At 38.8% G+C, this 16,778-nt stretch overlaps 1 protein-coding gene across 1 annotated transcript in view; it reads left to right on the top strand.

The window, feature by feature from the left end:
* Window positions 1-3,214: 3,214 nt before the first annotated feature.
* Slc9b1 (solute carrier family 9 member B1) overlaps window positions 3,215-16,778 on the top strand; it is a 26,561-nt gene continuing 12,997 nt past the window's right edge. The window contains exons 1-6 of the mRNA XM_050157763.1: window positions 3,215-3,271; window positions 4,594-4,681; window positions 8,355-8,525; window positions 9,574-9,716; window positions 11,074-11,201; window positions 14,504-14,679. Of these exons, the coding sequence (XP_050013720.1) occupies window positions 3,215-3,271; window positions 4,594-4,681; window positions 8,355-8,525; window positions 9,574-9,716; window positions 11,074-11,201; window positions 14,504-14,679 (763 nt within the window). The remainder of the gene's footprint in view (window positions 3,272-4,593; window positions 4,682-8,354; window positions 8,526-9,573; window positions 9,717-11,073; window positions 11,202-14,503; window positions 14,680-16,778) is intronic.

Genomic DNA, 16,778 nt, shown 5'->3' on the forward strand with positions numbered 1-16,778 from the left:
GAGATGTGTCCCACCATGCCCTGATTTTTTTTTTAATTTAATTGATCTCACAAGAATCGCATCAGGTTCATAAATCCTTTCTACTACTTGACACCTAATTTGTTATTGTGAATCTTTTTTAAAAAATAAAATCTTTTTATTGTAATGAACTCAGAAGTGAAAGTTTCACACAACTATATTAAGGTAGCCACTCAAATACATGCCTAGTCCCAAACTCTATACATTTTATTCAACTCGTAAACAGTTACAACAGCCATTCTGAAGCCATGGAGTTTTTTGGACCTTTTACACTTTTACTATCAATGACATTTTTCTTCATGTATCTACTACAAAGGGGGAAGGACGATTTGACATAATTGAAACTAGAAAAACAATTAGCTTATGTCCTCTCTGACAATTTATGTTTTCTTTTCCATATTCCATCGCTCATGACTCACATGCTTCTTTTCCTATATTCTGTCCTTCTTGCTTTCCTTTCTAAATGTTATGCTACATTCATGCTGACAGATGTTTGCATATGTACATGTATATATTAAAGGCTAGAATCTGCATAGGGAGACCATGTGGCTCTTCTTTCTTTCTTTTTTTTTGGGGGGGGGTGCCTTGTTTAATATTATAATTTCCAAGGCCATTCATTTTCCAGTAGATGTCATTTGTTTTGGACCCAAAGGGTATTCTTTTTGGTCTGTGTATCACAATTCACTGTCCATTCATCTGTACCGCAATGGCTAATTAGGGCTCCTCTTTCTATCCTCTCCAAATTTTGTCATCAGATGTCTTGATGCTAGCCATTCTGACTGGGGTGGGTTGGTATCTCAAAGTCATTTTAATTTACACTTCCTGATTGTTAGGGATGTTGAACACTTTTTAAAATTATTTTTGGCCCTTTGTGTTTCTTCTTTTGAAAACTACATTAATTTCTTAACTGCGTTTTTTTTTTTTTTTTCATTTCATGTATTGAGTATTTCAGATCCAAGATTAATTACTTGGTACTTTTTGTGGTCCCTCTTTACTGAATTTCTTTTTCATGTGATAAATTGTTTTCTCTTTTTTTTTAGGATTGACACTATGTATTCTTTTGTGTATTGAATTTTCCTGGAATTGTTTTGAAGTCTTTTGATACTCTCTCATCTTCCTTTACTTTGGCCTTTTTACTACCTTTGGAGATGTGTGCTGCCCTAGTTTTTCATGATTTATATATCTATAGGCTGATTTTTGCATATATGACTAATCTGCTACTTCTCACAGTTTCCTAGAGAGACTTTCCCCCTGAAGACTGTTTATGTGTATAGGTGACACTGGCTTTGATCCCAGGTGGATGCAATAGTGGAGCTTTGTTGGAGGTTCCTAAGGTATCGTCATTGTCAAGAATCCTATGGCAGCAAGTTTGCTAATGACTCTGTGTGGCTCTTGCAGCCCCCAAAGCAGAGTTCCCAGCAATTTCCCTAGGCTGTGTGGCTACAAAAGTTAGTCTGGCCTTACAACCAAAAGTTACAAGGTCCCCCCGCCTTCTTTTATGTTCTGGGGTTGCAAACAGGATAAGAGAATCCATTTTTAGGGTTGAGACATTTTCATTTCCACTGCCTGGGAAGGTGCCAAGCACCGTGTCCCCGACTATGTCTTACCATGGTAAATGACTCTGCTCTTATCCCTTATCAAAAGGAATGCACTTTGACTGTGAATTGTAACTCTTGTAGCCCTTTGTCTTCTTGCCTCAAGCCTTATGAAAAAACATATATTTAAGGTAGGTGAACAAAGAAGCAAGGGAGAATTGAAGCTGAGGATTAGAGGACAGAAGAATAGGCAGAACAATAAAGAGCATGACCAGAACAGCATGTGTGTGGGTTTATTCCACACCGCTCAGATCAAAACCCTTAAGCTCAGTTTCACTATGCTGTGGAGCTTTTCTTTGAACCGTGGGAGTCGCCTTGAGAGCTGGACTTTGTAGACTACCAATGTTTTAATTTCCTTGAAGTCTCACAGAGTTGTGAAACAGACTAGTTAGCGATTGAAATAAAGAACTGATTATCTCCCACATGCTTTTAATATATTGCCCATTATTATGAAATTGGTGAGAAATAATGTATTTCTCCATGTCAACTTGGGCACTTTGAGCCAATGAAATGGGTTAGCAAGTAGAGGCATTTTTCATCAAACAGAATGACCTGAGCCCATCCCCTGGGATCCACACATAAGAAAACTGACTTCAGCAAATGATCCTCTGATCTCCACACACACATGGATAAATAAACATAATAAAAAAATTTAAGCTTGAGTTTGTGGCTTTGATTAATAACCTTTAAGAGAATATTTAAAGTTTTAAGAGAGAGAGAGAGAGCACACATAGGAAGTAACTTGTGGAAATCAGTTCTTTCCTTCTACCATGCGATGCCTAGGAATTGAACTCAGGTCATCAGACTTGGCAGCTGAGACATCTCACTGGCCTCATGTGAGTATTTAGATTTTTTTTTTCTGTAAAGATGTCTGACTAGACTATGATAAAATTTTAGTACTTAAGTATTAATGTTCCTTAACCAAATTTGTTTTCATATGGATTTATAGATTTGCCTTTTCTCTCAAATTATTTTTTTAAATATTAGCATGAGCAACACAGCATCAGAAATAAAGAATGATGATTCCCAACCAGAAGTTTCTCATTCCCAACCAGAAGTGTCTCATTCCCAACCAGAAGTGTCTCATTCCCAACCAGAAGTGTCTCATTCCCAACCAGAAGTGTCTCATTCCCAACCAGAAGTTTCTCAGTCAGCTACAATTACTCAGGTGAAAACTTAAATCTCTATTGTAATATAGGATGTCTAAATCTATGTAGAGTTCTGGGGAGACAGCTCACTGGGAGAGCCTGAGGATCTGAGCCCCACATGGAAAGCCAAGCATGGTGCATGTACTTACAATCCCAGCACCTGGGAGCAGAGACAACTGAAGCCTGGAAACCCATCTGTCAGACTACTGCCCTTGCTGAAACAGAGTCTTCTGTTCACTGAGAAATCCCAGGCTATGGAGCAAAACACTGTTTGGTTCTTCTATATAGATTTCTCTTAGATATGTTTATAAAAACTGAAAACAATTTAATTTTGAAGTAGTTTCAATTTTAATGGGTTCTAAAAAATGAGCAGAGAGGACGAGACAGGTGAAAGGAATTACTGCAGTGTTTATTTTAGACCTAGATTGGGTAGGTTTTAGGAATAAGGCAAATATGGCTTATTTCCTTCTGTGTGGCAGAAAATTTCAGCAATTGAAATCAACAAAGGTTGTGTATTTTGAAGAAACCAGAGGCTAGGGGTTGTCTTCTAAGCATATAGCGTAAGCCATTAAGTCATTTGTTAGTCTAGTTTTACTAAATAATTGTTTATATTTAGAATTATAAATTGCTATTTTTTCAATAGAGATTCCAACAATTCTTAAGCTAGAAAGTACAGTGTAATATTATAAACATCCCACCTTACTTCTCATGACTTTATCTGTCCATTTATTGTACACTCTGAAATGTAGGATGCTTTCATTTACTGTGTGTGACTTGTGACTTTCCATAACCCTAATAAAAGCCAGCTGCTGTGTTTTCAGCATTCCTTACAGTGATGTAGACTCCAGAAAACACCTCTATCCTCAAATACAACAGATTGGTCATTAGATCTGAGAACTTTGTCTCAAAGAACTGCAGAATGTGTACTTAGCAGCCAGGTGCACCATTGGCTCCATCATAGCTGTTCATTCTAACCCTCTGGGCCTTGGTTATCCATGCAGCCTAGCTTTATACACTTCTGCAGGAGTGCACTCAGTGTGAGCAGCACACTCGGGTGGCATGCATGTGCACCCACTTGCCACTTGTCCGTCATGACAGTGATACCGTAAACACAGAGGTCACTATTCCAAGGTTAACTCTGGGCTTGTGGTGGGAACTGTTTGTTTACATCATGAGATGCTTATAATTTATGGCATATACCATAAATTATCACAATATGTTATGTATAAATATTAGTGGCAGCAAGCTTCGATTTCTGAGGATGTGGCCTCTGATTTTTCTCATTTTTAAAATTATTTTTCATATTTAACTTTGCAATTTAGTTATTTTCATTTCAGGAAAGTTGTGGGGATTAATCTGAGGGAGCTAAAAAAAGGGTGGACAGGTTCAGTTGTGGAGCCTGCACTAGAGACTCACTTGTTCAGTATATAGATAGCGATACTGATGGTGGAGGGGCAACCGTATTAGCATAGGAGTCATGGTTTCTTTCAAAATAGTCTGCTGTTACATCCCCTATTTCTGAAGAGTGTGATATGTGTTCCCCATGAATTTAGTTTTGAAATGTAGGGATTGCTTACATTCATAAAATTATGGAGAGTAGCCGGGCGGTGGTGGCGCATGCCTTTAATCCCAGCACTTGGGAGGCAGAGGCAGGCGGATCTCTGTGAGTTCGAGACCAGCCTGGTCTACAGAGCTAGTTCCAGGACAGGCTCCAAAACCACAGAGAAACCCTGTCTCAAAAAAAAAAAAAAAAAAATTATGAAGAGTACAGTTGTTAAAGAGTTGTTGTTTTACTTCAGATTCTCAGTGATCCTTCTGATATTTCACATGAGGAAACGAAGGAAATGAAACAACAGGTGAACAGAAGTACAAATAGTTTTTGTCCTCCACAAGGAATATTCAATAAAGTAATTACAGATGGTATGTGAATTAAATGTACATGGGGATAAAATGAGAAATACATGTGCCTAATAAAATGCAGATCTTAAAGTCACTGTGTAAGATGTATATCTCAGATCGCAAACTCAGTTCTGATCTGTATGTAGACAGAACAAATATTTCCTTATCCTTTTAAAACCAAAGTATTTCTTGATTTATAGTTTATTCTTTTCCATGTATTCTAATGTTAAATTTGGAGGTTAGAAGCTGTGTTAATTGAAGATTCTTGTTGGAGACTCCTTTTGATGGTTTTATTTAACTAATATTATATTATCCCTGGCCATACTAAGGTTCTTAACATTAGGCCCCAGATTTTAAAATAACTGTGATCTTATATAAAATTTGCATCTTATTGTTGCCAAATATTCATGAAGAGTTTTTTCCTGTTTCTTTTTAAAATTTTATTCATTTTTAGTGCATTGGTGTCTTGCCTGCATGTATGTCTGTATGATGGTATCAGATCCCCTAGAATTGGAGTTACAGACAGCTGTGGGTCACCATGTGGGTACTGGGAATTGAACCTGAGTCCTTTGGAGGAGCAGGCAGTGCTCTTAAGTATTGAGCCATCTCTCCAACCCCCTGTTTTTTTAATTTCTTTATGAATATTCTACACAATTAAACTCAGAATTTATACTTGATGTTGGACAGAATATCAAATAGATTTATTTGTGAAGTACTTATTATTTAGTGGATATGAAATTAATAAGATTTTATGAAATATGATTAAATATTGGAAAATATGTGGGCATGTATAATATATATATTATAGCCTTGCTAGAAGGAACATGGTAAGAGCCAGAAGTACCTAAGACCTCTCTTTTTCAGTCTACCTCTTGTTGAATGGTGAGATCCTTCTATCCTATGGCTCCTAGTATCTAATGTCTTCTGTGAGTGTCTTCTGTCACTGTTGTGTGTTCTCTCGTGGGTTCACTGTGTATGTGCTTGTTGTAAAACTTAGTAGACTTCTAGCAATTTGGAGGGGCATTTTATTCAGGTGAGGGCACACTTTGAGGTGAGTTCATTTTCTCCTCCTGCCTTGTTTTTGAGAAAATATTTCTTATTTCAGATCTCCAACTTCTTTCAGTTTTGTTGACTACAGCACACTTCTCCCTCTTGGGCTGGTCTGCTCCCTGTTAGCAGCTTTCTGTGGCAGGTATTCCATGGCCCTGGCATCTCTAGTACCTTGGGGTCTCTAAGACAATCCAGACTTCACCTTCACAGCTTCACACAATGGCCTCTATAGGCCTCCATGCAGGGACACATGACTGGCCTCAGCAGCTTTCTTTAGTCATGGAGGGTGATTCCATTACCCTTTTCTTCTATCCTTGACTCTGATGTCAAAATCACATGGCTGAAGCTGCCAAGTTTTACTGCTGGTTAGGGCTGGAACATGATCCCTTCATTCAGTTACATCTTAAATCAGTTGTCCATGATTTCCTTCATTGCCTAAACTTCGCTGTCTTGGCCTTGACCTCATAGATTTGCCTGTCTCTGTTTCCTCAATGCTGGGACTAAAGGTGTGGGCCTCCATGCTTGGACCTAAACTGTTCTTTAATTACTTTAATTACCTTTCACAAGTTGGAAGCTTAGCTGGGGGGGGGGTCTTGTCTGAGGCCACCACTCTCTTTATTCCTTTTAATATCAGGCTTTTCTTGAATCTTTTTATCTCCTCGAACACAGGACTTAGCCCATTCCACTTTTCCATTTTCTCTCAAATTGTACATTATGTAACTTTCTCTGCTCAGCTAGTTTCTTTCTTTCTTTTTTTTTTTTTTTAAGTTTGGTTGGTTTTGGTTTTGTTTGGTTTTGGGTTTGGGTTTTTTTTTTTTTTTTTGAGACACGGTTTCCCTGTAGCTTTGGAGCCTGGTCTGGAACTCCCTCTGTAGACCCAGGCTGGCCTCAAACTTACAGAGATCTGCCTGCCTCTACCTCCTAAGTGCTGGGATTAAAGGCGTGATTTGTATAAGAGTGACCACTAATAACCATACAACAGAGTCAATGCTAGGCTGTTTTGAGATTTCCAGTACCATTGGAATTAATTCAAAACTCTTCACTTTAGCCTTAGATTTTTCAGACAAGGACAAAAAGTAGCCACATTCTATGCCAAAACATCACATGTTAATGTTCTTCTTTGAAACCTCCTTAGCTGTGCCCCCACAGTTGAAATCACCCCCAGCACTCCTGCCTTCCATGTTCCTACTAGGATGACCCATTAATGCTTAGAACATTCCACTGCTTTCCTAACCCAAAATCTCAAAGTCTGCACTCCTCCAAACATAAGCGTAGGTAGGACTGTTGCAGTAATATCCCAGTCCTGGCACCAACTTCTATATTAGAATTTCTGTTGCTGTGAAGAGACACCATGAGTACAACACCTTTTATAAAGGAAAACATATGATCGGGGCTAGCTTACAGTTTCAGAGGTTTAGTCCATTATCATCATGGTGGGACATAGAGGTGTACAGGCAGACATGGTGCTAGAGAAGGAGCTGAGAGTACTACATCTTGAATCACAAGCAGAAGGAGACTGTCATACCAGGCATAGCTTGAACATATGAGACCTCAAAGTCCACCCCCAAAGTGACATACTTCCTGCAACAAGGTCAAACTTCCTAATAGTGCCACTCCCTATGGGTCAAGCATTCAAACACATCAGTTATTGGGGGCCATTCCTATTCAAACCACCATACCATGGAAGTGCTAGTGTCCAGGTTCATTTTCCCTCAGGCTTTGCCCCTTCTAAGACTTATAAAAATATTACCTGGGTAATTTTTTAGTACTCATTGTTTAAACATTTGCTCTGCCATTGTGATCATGAATTAAGTTGAGGTTTGTGTCACAGCCAGTCAGGCTTGTATTCCTCCTGGAAAAGCTGTTTTCAACCTCAAGAAAGTCTCATCATTGTCAGGACATTTTTTTCATAATGTGGCGTTGTGTTGTGGGCCATAGTGCTAGCTATTAGGGGTAGAGGCAAGAGGACACTTGGAAGCCAGGCTAGGTGACAAAACCAGATCCTACCTTAAAACAAGAAAGAAAAGAAAAATACTAAGATATTACAAGAAGCCTTTGTGCCTTACAGAATCCCGGGATATCAGTGGTAGAGTACTTGACTTGCATGTGGAGACCCTAGGTTGAATTCCCAGTGGTACAAAGGAAAACAATTCACAGAGCTTGAAATTTTTTGTTTTAGTGTCTCTCTCTCTCTCTCTCTCTCTCTCTCTCTCTCTCTCTCTCTCTCTCTCACTCTCTCTCTCTCTCTCTGTGTGTGTGTGCATGTATGTGTGTATATATGTGTGTAATGAGAAGACAGGGGTGCCATGGCACATGTATTGAGTCAGGGAACAGTCTTGTGGGGAAGGTTCTGATTGTCCCCTTCAGTCAATCCAGGGAATGACCTCAGAGTATTGGATTTTATGGCAAGCACTTTTACCTGGCCCCCTTAAAATGCTTTTTAAAAAAATCATTTGCTTAAGACTTGTCCTATAAACTGATAGGGACTCTGAAATGTATCTTAATAACTAACTATAACAGTATGCAATATTAATCTACACTGTGCACAGCTATATAAGTCTGCATACTAATATATTTGATAAAATTCATTTTGGTCACATGTATTTATAGACATAAATATAGATGTAAATTTTTTATATTTCAGGAGTTATGCTCATTATATTATGGATTCTACTCTGGTCCCTTATGGGTCACGACGTTTTCCCTGGTGGAAATTTATTTGGACTATTAGTTATTTTTTACAGTGCCTTTCTTGGGGGGAAAATCTTAGAAGTCATTAGAATACCTATAGTGCCCCCCCTTCCACCTCTTATTGGTAAGTATATAATCAGCTGTATTCTTTGTTGACTGTTTGTAAATTTTGAACATTTTCTACTTGGACTGGATACATTGTTTTATTTTATAATGTGTATATAGTCTCTAATTATGTGTATTTACTGTATGTGTTTACATAACTTTTTCATATAGGTTTATTCTCCACACACAGATTTTTTATAGTCTATTTTTGAAAATAATTTGAAAGTCCTCTATATGATTTGTGTTGTTTTATTATTTAGTAATAATAAAATAAGCTTAGTTTAAAATGCATTCTAGAAGAAAGGAAACTTTGAAAAGGCTGAAGTTTTGTACATGTCATGTAGGTAATGCGTTGCACATGTTATGGCGATTATGACGAATGGGGCACTAATATCCTCTGATAGTTGAATACGCCGTGTGGGCATCTGCATTGTGTCTACCCATCTGCCACTCCTTGTTATCTATTGTTTCTTTATCCTTTTGTTCTATGACTCTCCAGGTGGACAGGAAAATTAGTGGGAAATTTTTTTGTGAGGTCAGATGTTTTCTAAGTAACCAATACATCTAAATAGTCAAAGTGCCATCTGCAGAGATTATCTCAGTATTATTTAACATGCATGATACCCTTGTACCCAGACCTTTCTTAATACTCACTGAGTCTTTACCCCCTCCTCCACAACTTCACCTTGGGCTGTTCCTACTTCTCTATGAACAATGACATGTCCTTCTTACTGGTCTCTGTGGCCTGTTTTATCACGAATTCACCAAGACCAGCACATAAAACTACAAGATTCTTACATTAATTCCTCTATGAAAGCTTCCCAGAGCCCCTGACTCTGCCAAAGAGAAGACTCCTCCCATAAACTGGCTTCTGCCTATTGTCTGCCCTTGCATCCTTGCTGCCTTATGTCCCAGCATCACTGAATTGTTTACTGTGGTTCACATTCCTGTACCCATACCACTTCCTCTGCTTGGATGCAACCTAGTCCTGTGGATCTCTCTTGGAAACATTAACTTAATCAGATATACTTTGTTTTCTACTTTCTTTTTCTCCCCTCCCCTCTTAGGGATGTTACTGGCTGGTTTCACCATCAGGAATGTCCCGTTTCTTTATGAGTTTGTCCATATTCCTACCACATGGTCTTCAGTTTTAAGAAATACTGCCCTTACTATTATCCTAATACGAGCTGGGCTTGGACTGGACACAGAAGTAAGTTTCCTGTTCAATTTGAGTAAAATTCTTTTACATATTAGAAAATAACAGAAGGGGCTGGAGAGATGGCTCAGTGGTTAAGAGCACTGGCTGTTCTTCCAGAGGACCTGGGTTCAGTTCCCAGCACCCACATGGCAGCTTACAATTGCCTGTAACTCTACTTCCAGGGATCTAACTCCCTTGGACGGCATACATGCAGACAAAATACCAATGCACATAAAGTAAAAATAAATAAATGATAAAATAATAACCATTTTTTAAAAAAAGAAATAACAGAAATAAAAAGAACTACAATTTTTGTTATAGCTGTCTGAGTCTGCATGTAAACCTAAGGTAATAATCAAAGACTTAACCAAAATACTGGTTTCATAATTTCTATTTCCAGCCATCATTATTTATATAAAGAGAAAAATCACTATAAGATCTCTATTAGTGATGAAACTCAGTAACATGCTTGGAAATAGATGCACCTTAGGCAGGACCACTATTCACTGAGAAACTTTTCCGTGGGGACTGTTTGCTTGCAGTTAAGAAAGGACAAGGTAATCCTATAAAAGCTTCCTTGTCTCTCTGTTTTAAAAGAGAGATTAAAATTTCAATAATTTGTCTTATCACTAACTGGAAATATGTTCCTGATTAACTTTGCATTATTGGAAAAGCTGTCTTAAAATATTTTTTGAAACCTGGAGGTCAAAAATCCGTTTGAATTATTGAAAGGGGACTAATCATGGATATGATAGCTACAGAACCAAGTGTGGAAAGCATGTATAGATTTAATGAAATTGGTACCAAGAGAGTAAATAATTATCACTTGTGACATCATTGAAACATTAACAACATAGGGAAGTATTTCTTTTTCAAACAAATAGATTAATTTTTTTACTGTAACATGTTAGTATTTTTTACTATTACTATTAAATTAAATAGTTCACCACCGGGGCTGGAGAGATGGCTCAGAGGTTAAGAGCATGGCCTGCTCTCCCAAAGGTCCTGAGTTCAATTCCCAGCAACCACATGGTGGCTCACAACCATCTGTAATGGGGTCTGGCGCCCTCTTCTGGCCTGCAGGCATATACTCAGACAGAATATTGTATACATAACAAATAAATATTAAAAAAACAGTTCACCACTAACAGGTGGGGGGACTTCAATGGGGTAATATCACTGTAGTGTGCAGTGGGAATATTAAAGAAGGTGGAACTAATTAGGGAGAAGTCAGTCTTGGAAGTCTCTGTAAGAGCACATTAGCAAGTGTTCAGCCTTCAAAGAAATGCTGTGTTACAATGTTCGCTTAGTTGATTATTTTCTTGTTGGCCTTTGTAAATTTGTCTAAATGCAACTTTTTCTGTTCCAGGCTTTGAAGCATCTGAAGGCAGTTTGTTTGAGGTTGTCATTTGGTCCGTGTCTCGTAGAAGCGTGTTCAGCTGCTTTTTTCTCCCACTTCCTTATGGAGTTTCCGTGGCAATGGGGGTTCCTATTAGGGTAATATTTTTCTCCCTTCCCTTGTAACATGAAATTACACAGTTAAGTGCGTTTTGTTGACGCTTTGGATAGTCTGAATATTGTATAGCCAAGTTCTCCATTAAAATCATTTTACCAGGGGTGGACTAGGATCCTTGAAAATCAATTGATGGAAGATAGAGTCGTGTTCCACTTCTACCAGATCCAGCTGGGCATGGTGGCACACTCCTAAAATCCCACTAGGGAGGCTGAAGCAGCTTCATAGTTAGATGAAGGCTATGAGGGTTCATAGCAAGATCCAAACTCTGAGAAAGATTTTGCTGTCAGTTTCACAAACAGTAATGTTCCTCAGTGTTGAGTGACACATAGTCCAGTCCCTCAGCTTATCCCCTCTCTTGTGTTGTGTGCCTGTGACTTTCAGTATGTCAGATGACTGCTTTTCCATACAGTATTGTATTGCATATATATGAGAGATTTTATTAATGGACAAGTAAATAAAATTACTTCTATTCTCAAAGTGATAAAAACACAAAACTTTTTCTCTTCATGTAGGGCCACATTTCTCTTCTCTGTTATCTATTCCCTCATGTCAAAATTCCTCAAGACTGGAGTTACTGTCTGTAGCTCCTGAATTTTCATTAACTCTTGCTCCGCTTACACATTCTAGTCCTATCTGTAAAAAAAAAAAAAAAAAGCTTTCGCATTGCATCCTCACTGTCAAATAGAAATACCCCAATACATATGTACATAACACACACACATGCTCACATATATCTCTATTGGAAATCAAACCCACTGTCTCAGGTATATGAGGCAAATATTCAGTCACTAAGCTACACCCCAGTCTTATTTTTGTTCTCTCATACCCATGTAAAATGCCTTTTGTTTATACCTTTGGTCTGGAAGATCACAGGGCATCACAGCCTCTACACTGACACTGCTTACTTGCATGCAACATTTTCTAGAGACTGGAAGTGATCCTCTGCCTTGAACTTCTATTTCTTTGATAACCACTGGCACTGAGCATTGTTTTATACACTGGAACTATTCATATACCTTCTTCAGTAAAATGCCAGTTCAAATCTTTTGATAGTTTTAAAAATCAAGTTCCTTTATTTCTTACTGAATTTTAAATTATGTATAATCTTTTCTATGTGAGTAGATCTTCTGTCTGCATGTATCTGGGCCTTACATACCTGCTATACCCACATGAGATGAAGGTGTCTGATCCTCTGGAACTGGAAGTACAGATGATTTTGAGCTGCCATGTTGGTTCTAGGAATCAAACCCAAAGCCTCTGGAAAAGCAGCCAGTGCTCTTAACCACTGAGCCATCTCTCCAGCCCCCTACATTTATATTCTAGACCAAAGTCTTTCATCTAGTATAAACATTATGAACCTTTCCTCCTAACATGTGACTTGCCTTCTAATTCCATTATTAACTAGTTAAATAATTAGTGACTAAAACAGCAGGTGTTCATTTCTTAAAGTTCTGAAGGTTAGAAAGCCAAGAAGAAAATGTTGGAAGTTTTGATTTCTCTTGAGGCCTCTACCTGGCTTCTAGATTATCACCTCCTTCCTGAATCTTTGTATGACCTGGTGTCTCTTCATAGGCATCCTTGGGATCCCTTTCTGTTCTTAAGAGACACTGGTCCTTGAATGCTCACCTTACTAGACCTGGATGGAGGTGGGTGGTCCTTGGACTTCCCATAGGACAGGGAACCCTGATTGCTCTTTGGGCTGATGAGGGAGGGGGACTTGGTTGCGGAAGGGGGAGGGAAATGGGAGGCGGCGGTGGGGAAGAGACAGAAATCTTTAATAAATAATAAAAAAAACTAAAAAAAAATTCAGAAGCTAGAAAATAAAAAAAAAAAAGAGAGAAACACTGGTCCTCACTGATTTGGCTCTACCCTTATGACCACATTTAACTTTAAATAGGTTTTCAAAAGCTTTGTCTCTGAATCCAGCTTCATTGACGGTTAATTTCACATGCGAATTTATGAGGATGGAGAAAGAGTTCAGTTCATAAGAGTTGCTAACTTGCAAACTTTTCTTCCTGTTTTGCCCTAACAGATATCTTTTCCTTCTAGCATTTAAATAAAGGAATTATGTAGGACCAGTATTAGTTCTTTTTTCTTATTCTCATTCTTCTGTAATGTCTAATTATTTCAAATTCTATCTATAAGCTATTGACTTCCAAATACATAATTCAAGTCTAATTCCTTTAAGCACAGGAGACACCTAATGGTTTCACCAAGTGATATATATTGTCATATCAAAAGAAGTGACTGTGACTTAACCTATATATTTAATTGAATCTTACTTTGTTTTCTTTCTTTCTTTCTTTTTGTTTTGTTTTTTTGTTTTTTGAGACAGTGTTTCTCTGTAGCTTTGGAGTCTGTCCTAGAACTCACTTTGTAGACCAGGCTGGCCTCGAACTCAGAGTGCTGCCTCCCGAGTGCTGAGATCAAAGGCATGCACCACCACTGCCCAACTGAGTCTTACTTAATTTTTCAATCAATGTTTTATAGTTTTAATACGTTTATTATAGCTATTATACATGCTTTTAAAGTTAATTCCTAAGTATTTTTGTTTTAAAACTCCTGTAAAATTTTTTATTTTAACTTCTGGCTACTTGTTGCTGTTCTACAGAAAATGAAATATATATATACATATATGTATAATTTGTGCATTTCAAGAGGATTTTGTTTGTTTTAAAGATGTATGTGTGTAAAAGGCATTTATCCATAGAAAATATACAAATGGCCAACAAATAACTAAAAATCTTGTCATCTATAAGTATTAAAAAATGAAAGTAAAAAATGTATCATTGTGCATACATTAGGCTAACCAGTATATGTGTGTGATATTGACAAGAATGTGGAGAGTCTGAGTCTGTTGTGTTCTGCCAGTGGGATTATGAAATAGTGCAGCTGCTATGGAAAAGTTTAGAGTATCTACTATCTGTGGTTAGGATGCCTTTAAAAGTGTAGAGTATCCTCTGCAACAATGCTGGACCATCAGGCTTGTGTTTTCTTTCTGAAATCCTCATCTGCCTCTGGCTAGAATACTCCCGGTTTCTTACCCATTGGTGATTCTCCTGTTGTCTGCTACGTGCATTATGAATTTTCTTTTTGTATTGACATATTCATTTTCAATGGTGCACAGATAGAGGGGACATCTGCATTTGTGCTCAGTTCAGTTTTTTAAGACACATCTCTATGAACTTTTATTCAGCGCTAAACGACATGCACAGTGCCTTACTCAAAAGTGGAATGATGTCACGTGAAAAGAATGGATGGGTTTTCAAAGCCTGCCTTTCAGCTTTGTTCTAGGCGCTGTCTCTCCTGCTGTTGTCGTCCCCTCCATGCTGCTGTTGCAAGAAAATGGGTACGGTGTTGACAAAGGCATCCCAACCTTGCTAGTGGCTGCTAGCAGTATGGATGACATTGCGGCCATCACTGGATTCAACACATTCCTGAGCATAGTCTTTTCCTCGGGTAAATAAAAAAATGTTTCACTAACATCCTTTTTTGTAGTTCTATAAGCTGGGTGTCTGGCATTCCCCTATATTTATTAACCAAGACTTTAATATCTCTTTATTCTACATAGGAAGCTCATCTTGACCAGGTAAGATGCTTCAGTGGATTTAAAATTTTATTCTAAAATTTAAAATGAATTCTCCAGTACCCCTAAATAGTACTTAACAAAGTGATTTCATTTTAATACTGAACTTTTTCAATTAATTTGGTTATCTGCATTCTTGCCATTTATCTGCTTTTGGTGGTTTGGCATTTTGTCAGTATACAGTGTTACTAATACATTGACTAAGTGTTTTTGAAATATACATTTCATGCTATCCTAACAACAGGTTGCTTGATATTAAAACAGTTCAAATATACAAATTTGGGACAACAATATGCCTTTTTTGGTAGTGTTAAGACAAAACCTTATTACACCAGTTCAGATTTGCAAGGTGACATTTGGTCTTGGCAGCACTACAGACACTCTGAAAGTAGGAGCTGGCCTCACAAGGAGTCCTGGCCTCAGTGATGTGGGAACACCCTCCTGTCACTGGAGTCCATGCTGTCCTTGGTGCTAGGAGAGCCCATGCTGTACCACTGCTGAGAAGAACCAGAGCCACCAGGGGAACCTGGATATAGTAAGTGTTGGAGCCACACAGACAAGGAGAGTGTGGCCAATTGTGTAAAGTTCAGAAAGAATACGCTGGAATTGACAGTTGATTATAGGCCCTGGAGAGGCAGTATGCTCAAAACATTCCCGAGGAGACAGATGGGAACCCAGCTGGCACCTAGCATTCAGCTTTGCCAGTACAAGCAATATGCAAAGGAGGTTGGCATCTTCCCCACTGCCTCTGGATGGATGAAATGGCGGATGAGTCTTTGTATGAACTGAATGCTCCATTTTCCAGGGTTGGGTCAGCAGACATTAACAGTTTTCTTTTTTGGAAAAGACAGCCAGGGAAGCTCATGATGGTTGCCCGCAAATGCAGTTGATAGGTACCATGAAGCCAGTCTATCTATCACAGCGGAAGCCCCTCCACCCCAGCTTCTGCTTCCTACAGTGTCCCACTGTCTGAGGTCACCATGTGCTGCTCGTCTCAGACTATCAGAAGCTCCTCCTGACATTCCCAGAGGGCAGGCATAGTAATGTCTGTGCCTGTGGTCACGATTTTGGAACATCACGTTACTCTAGACAAGACCTGGCAAAAGAGTGACCACTCCGTTTTCTTGGAGCTTGGGGAAATGGCAGATGACTCCACGTGGGGTCAGGTGGAGAAAGCTCTGGGTCTCCAGCTCCACAGCTATTGCCCGGTGAGCAAAATGACCTGCAGTGAGAGGCTGGGAAGGTCCATAGTGGCAAAGCGAGAAGGCCAGAAGGCACCATTCTAACACTGGCCATGCTCACTGTGAAGGTATGTGAGCACAGTAGCTGCCTTCCCAAGACATCTGTGGAGTTGTGGGAAATGACGACGATGACACAGCCACAGGAGAACTGGGTAGAAAACACATACCAAGAAAATCAGGTCTCAAAAGTGCCACTTGGAATTCGTAGTTTTTTTTTGAAAAAAGTTTTCGAAAGCATTTCCACAGTTAGTGATGATCTGGTTATCTGCAATATTTAAAATTCAGTTGTCTCCATCTGGGAAGCACTGAGGTGGTTTTAAAGGTGGTGTGGATAAGAGCTGTGTGTGGTAGTATGTCTGTGTCAGCATTTTAGGACCGAAAAGGGATCACATGAACCCAGGAGTTCAAGGCCAGCCAGACTCTGACTCATCTTTAAAACTCAGAAAATATATTTGAAAATATAAAAGACAAAAATAAAATCTGTAATAGTTATTCCCACTAGGTAAGAATATTTTCTCAGGGGGCTGGAGAGATGGCTCAGCGGTTAAGAGCATTGCCTGCTCTTCCAAAGGTCCTGAGTTCAATTCCCAGCAACCACATGGTGGCTCACAACCATCTGTAATGAGGTCTGGTGCCCCCTTCTGGCCTGCAGGCACACACACAGACAGAACATTGTATACATAATAAATAAATATTAAAAAAAAGAGAATATTTTCTCAGCCTTATTATAT

Source organism: Alexandromys fortis, unplaced genomic scaffold, assembly GCF_014885135.2.
Source record: "Alexandromys fortis isolate MF-2015 unplaced genomic scaffold, M_Fortis_MF-2015_v1.1 scaffold_19, whole genome shotgun sequence".
In the NCBI taxonomy this organism is placed as follows: Eukaryota; Metazoa; Chordata; class Mammalia; order Rodentia; family Cricetidae; genus Alexandromys; species Alexandromys fortis.